The 5,179-nt window shown below is 45.9% G+C and overlaps 1 protein-coding gene across 1 annotated transcript; it reads left to right on the top strand.

Annotated features, from left to right (window-relative positions):
• Positions 1-1,649: 1,649 nt before the first annotated feature.
• KCNE4 (potassium voltage-gated channel subfamily E regulatory subunit 4) lies at positions 1,650-4,686 on the top strand. The gene is made up of 2 exons (XM_042820789.1): positions 1,650-1,785; positions 2,177-4,686. The coding sequence occupies exon 2, from the start codon at positions 2,203-2,205 to the stop codon at positions 2,692-2,694; it is 492 nt and encodes a 163-aa protein (XP_042676723.1). The 5' UTR covers positions 1,650-1,785; positions 2,177-2,202; the 3' UTR covers positions 2,695-4,686.
• Positions 4,687-5,179: the final 493 nt, after the last annotated feature.

The following is a 5,179-nucleotide window of genomic DNA, read 5'->3' as shown; positions in this document are numbered from 1 at the left end:
GCAGGGAGATAAAGCCAACACTGTAAAGGGTGGATCCTGTATTTTAGGGGGCAGAGAAGGGAATCTGGCTAATGTAATTTTTTTTTTCATTCCTTTGTGAAGTACAGAGAAACAATGGAAAACGCTAGTTTCAACAGAGTTCTGCCTTCTCTTGAACTCTTAACTTCATTTAAGTGTTGCTTAACTCTCTTTCTTGCCTTTTCCTGCATGTGAAGAGAGCATAATCCTATCTGCCTTTACCTCAGAGGGGCAGTGAGGACAGTTTTGAAAAAAAAAGTTGCCATCTATGCAAAGAATCCATGAGTGACTGCACGGTAAAGAAAAAAAAAACAAAACAGAACAGCCCAACAAACCAGACCTACCATTGGGAAAGTCCAGGGCCAGTCAACTGTTTTCTGGAAGTGGAGTGTCCTGTTACATAAACATCCTTGAAGCTTTGCAGAAGGGGTGACATTCACATCACATATGTGGGGCCTGACTAATTGGGTTTTGTGTGTGAAGAATGGGGATGGCAAGGGATAAGGAAGTGAAATCCCCAAGGTGCAAGCAGGGCCTCCTTCTTCCCATGGCCTATACTGCTGCTTACGTGTTGTAGGGGGTCTCAGAGCCTCCTGTGCCACTGAGCCCACGACTGGGAACTCAGCACATCCTCATGCTCTGGGGAGTGCAGGGCGTCCTGCTCAGCCCAGCACCAGCTGCAGCGCCCGCAGTGTGTGTGTGACTCAGAGCCCTCTGCCCAGAGGGGTTAGCCTCCATCGCACTGCTGTCCATGTTAACTCAGTGGTGCTGGTCAGTACAAGCACAAATAGCATGCAAAACGTACAGCTTTGCATGCAGGGAGAAGGGAAGTGCCAACCTGAGCTCCAAGTTGCCCTCTGGAGGAGGCTGCATCTTTCCATCGATCTTGGCAGGAACCAAAGTCCCATCGTTGCTGCTTGATGTCTGAAGTGTGACAGCACTGGCAGCCCTCCATCCCAAATTCATCCCTGACCCAGATTCCAGTTCTTCACAGCCCTGCACCTTATGCTATCAGGACAGGAGCTCAGTCTCCACTTTGATCTGTACACACTTTGTGAGGCTTTGTCACCAGTTCTGGGCAAAAAAAATATTATCACAGAATCACAGAATGGCCAGGGTTGGAAGGGACCTCAAGGATCACGAATCTCCAACCCCTCTGCCACGTGCAGGGCCACCAACCTCCCCATTTAATGCTAGACCAGGCTGCCAAGGGCCCCGTCCAATCTGGCCTTGAACACCTCCAGGGACAGGGCATCCACAGCCTCTCTGGGCAATTCCTCCCCCATCCCTTCAGAGAATACTGTTTGTGTAGCAGCACATAATTAACAGAACCCACTATAAAACCCAAATGCATATTTTCCATATTAGATGACAAGCACAGGATAATGGCTTGCTGCTTTGTCACACTGCAGAGCAGCTCCCAGGGTAGCAGTTCAAATGTAGCCATTGGGGTGGCAGTGAAAGGGAGCAGATCCAGAGGTGAAGGAGCCACTGCTGAGCTGGGGAGGAAAGAGTAAAATCTGAGTTCCCAAATCTTTTTCTTTTCACAGCTGTTAAGAGTTCAGTGGGTTGAACTGCAATCCTTCAAGTTCATCTTTGACTCCAACACAAAACTATTATAAACTGTGCCTCTAAAACACGTGATGAAACATTTCTTGAGGGCTATTTATTCCAACTGCAGCAGAGGAAAGTTTTCAGAGCACCCGGCGTTTGGGAGAGGAAAGGTCTCTTGAGCTTTGCACAGGGAAGAATTATTTGCATACCGACGTAAGTTGCTTTTTGATTTTTTTCCTTAGAAGCTTTTCCCCTTTTTGGAAATGTGGTCAAATAGCACAAATCTAAGTTTAAGTGTCTAGCAGCATTTTTCTGTGTAGTTTTCTTTATTTATGTGTCTTGGGGGTTCTGTACTTCAGAATATCACTCACCGTGATTTAGTATTAAGTATCATTTCCTCTAATGTTCTCTGTATCTGGGTAACAGTACATTCAGCTACAATATTACTGCAGAGGCATGGCAGACAGCGAGCTTCAATCAGATGTGTCCTGTGAGCCTCCAATTACAAGTAATAAAGAATAGCTTGGGGATATATCCCTTTAGATATTTCTTTAAATCTTTGATCTGAGGTTTAATCTTTGTTTCCACATCAATTCTTCCCCAGGCTTTAGCTGTGGTCGTACTGTTTCCATGCTGAAGATGGACCATGCAAACATCACCCAAGCCATGCTGAACACTGAGTCCCGCAGCACGGAGAAGAATAACAGCAATGAATATTTTTACATCCTGATCGTCATGTCTTTCTATGGGATCTTCCTGATAGGGATCATGCTTGGCTACATGAAATCAAAAAGGAAAGAGAAGACATCCAATTTGCTTCTGCTCTACAAAGATGAGGAGAGAGAATGGGGAGAAGCTGTGAAGCCTCTACCAACCATATCAGGGCTGAAGTCTGTCCAGATCCCCATGATGCTGAACATGCTGCAGGAGAGCATGGTGCCCTCCCTATCCTGTGCCATCTGCTCGATGGAAGGCAGCAGCGTCAGCTCAGAATCCTCCTCCCCAGATGTGCACTTCACCATCCAGGAGGAGGTGCTGGATGCTGAGCTGGGGGAAGTGTCAGAAAAACTCCTCAACGAGAGCAGCGAGGGCTCTGTGGAGAACATCCACAAGAACTCCTAGCACCTGCCGGGCTCCCCTGGGTGCAGCCAGAGCACGAGCAGAGCTCCCACTGACGACTTGTGGTTCTACCTTCCTGCTTGCCTGTGAACTTTCCACCAGCAACTGTGCCCTGGGGCCCACGATATTCCTGAGAACTGGCAGCACAAGGAAGCGGTGGTACCAAGCTCCAACACCTAACTTGCACATAATTGGGATGCTTCATTTTATTTTTACCATTATAATTTCTCACCATAAGAGCTAAGAGCAAAGAGAATATATATATATATATTCTAATGAGGTAACTATTACTGGCATGTCTCTGCATGTTGCAGGATCCTGCAGATAGCACAAGAACCTGGCTGTTAAAGCTGATGGGTGATGCTCATTCACACAAAGCTGTGATAGACTAGAAATACTTCCACTGTGTTTTTCTCATAACAAACTACAGCCATCAGCAGATTTGCTCAGTGAGACTTCAAAGGCCAAACCTTTGTGGATGATGGTGTTGGAGGGAGATTGCAGCTGGCTGGAGAATGACCTTAGGCACAGAGAGAATGAAAGATGGAAACAAAAAGCAAGGGAAGGCCCTATATTTCCAGAAGGTTTGTACAGATGGGTTCAGATCCATATTGCTCCATTTGTCTTTGCTGAAGTTGTACCTGTGCTGGCTGGGTCAGGTATGCCAACTGCTGCTGCAATCCAGCCTTTGGCTGAACTAACAGTAGGAAAAGTGGTCTTGAGTTTTGCTTTTGTATTCTTCAATGACATGTATATTTGATCACTAAAACCAAAGATCCGTAAGTTAAAAAAGCACCTGAAAAATCTTTGTTACAAGGTGCAAGATCTAGGAAGGCTTGAACAAATGCTGCTCTGTTACGCCCCTTGAAAATGGGTGGAACTTAGAATGAATTTCACCTAGCAAAGGTGAGATCCTGGCCTCACTGAAGTCACCAGCAGAGCCCTACTGACTTCAGGTAACAGGCACAAGAAGTTGTGCTTCTCTGCTGGAGTCACATTCTCCATTTGAGGTCAGTAAAACTGTATCCATTTACATCACTACATAATCCAGCTTTTCTGCTCTATTTAAACCAGCGTAGATAAAAGTTGCATTACGTCTTTATTTTTTTTCCAGCTCGCATGTAACACATGCATTAGGCATTAGTAACTAGTTTTTAAAACCACCATGAACAGCCCCCCTTTAATTTAATAGTACTGTGGTTTTTCAAATGCTCATGAACTTAGTTGCTAAATCATTGCACTGTTAAAAGGAGTAATGTTGATGTTGTGGCAATGTATGATTATTTCAATCATACCTTATATTTTATAGTAACTTATTACAATGGTTAGAATAGTTCTGAAGCATGAGGGCTAGAGAGCCTGAGACTTCAGCGTTGCACAGCAAAATGCTTGTAAAACATCTCCACATATTTCCCGTGTTAAAATAGCTCTGCGATACGTCCACTGGCATTAGAGTTTGAGGGACAGCTTGAAAAATAGGAGTGCAGAACAGCGGGAAGGAGCCGGGTTGGGGAGGCTGCTGTTGTCTGGAGCAGAACAGCACGCAGGGCTGGAGCGGAGGTGCTGCAGCCCAGAGGTGTCCCAGGCAGCAGAACAACGACTGCGTTGTGCTCCAAGGGGTCCTGCTCCAGTTCAGTCTGAAGGCAGCGGGAGTTTTTCCATTGACTTCAGTGAACTTTGGATCAGACCATATAAAGCTTTTTGGTAGATTTACTCCAAAAGGGGTTGTTTTAAGTTTGAAAGAAGCCAAATTCAGTTTGGCATTTTGCCTGGAATCACTTGAATCCTGAAACTTTCCAAACGAGACTGACATGCGTGAGTTGTCACATTTTCCATTGCTTCCTCCTTCGTCCTTCTACTTCATTATAAATGTATTTGTATCTGCAAAAACCTGATGTATATAATTCCTGACGTTGAGTTGTATATAATTGTCTCACGTATTTAAAGTTTATTGTTTCTACTGGCACTCATTTTTATTTAAATAAAGAAACACATTTCCTGGAAATGTTTCCGTGTTTGTTCACTATCTCAAATAGATTTCAAGGAGTGGGACCGAGCAAAGTGTCTACAGGAGCTTTTCCTCAGCTCCTCTGGGAGGACCCATGTGTCCAGCGGAGCTGCAGCACCGCCAGCCATTTGCACCAGGGCTGTGTGCTGGGCCCGCACCGTGCTCCTGCTGCTGCCAAGTCCTCCTCCAGGGACAAGTTGCTGTGAGAGTTTTTTTCTTTGCCACCAGTCTGTGTTGTGGGATTTAGTTTTAAGTGTGTGCTGCAGCAAATCGCGTGGGTTAGGGTTGAGGTTAGTGCAAGTATCTGACACAGGTTCCCACTGGATTTCCAGCGCTTGGCCATGGTACGTAGCTGGCTTCGTTACAGGCTGTGTGTGACCCCGGGTCTCATTGCTGTGCTGTCATTTCCAGCAGCAGGGACGGGAGGCTGCAGGGTTCTGGCTCCCAGCGAAGGGAGGAAGTGTTCAGAGGCAACTTTGC

Source organism: Centrocercus urophasianus, unplaced genomic scaffold (assembly GCF_019232065.1).
Source record: "Centrocercus urophasianus isolate 14NV4802_14NV808 unplaced genomic scaffold, USGS_Curo_1.0 seq_19, whole genome shotgun sequence".
Lineage (NCBI taxonomy): Eukaryota > Metazoa > Chordata > Aves > Galliformes > Phasianidae > Centrocercus > Centrocercus urophasianus.
The sequence above is the reverse complement of the archived record's forward strand: the minus strand, read 5'-3'. Positions and strand labels throughout refer to the sequence as shown.

What these genes read in the sequence shown, in the direction of transcription:
- KCNE4 (XM_042820789.1), top strand. Translation starts at nt 2,203, where the DNA reads ATGCTGAAGATGGACCATGCAAACATCACCCAAGCCATGCTGAACACT.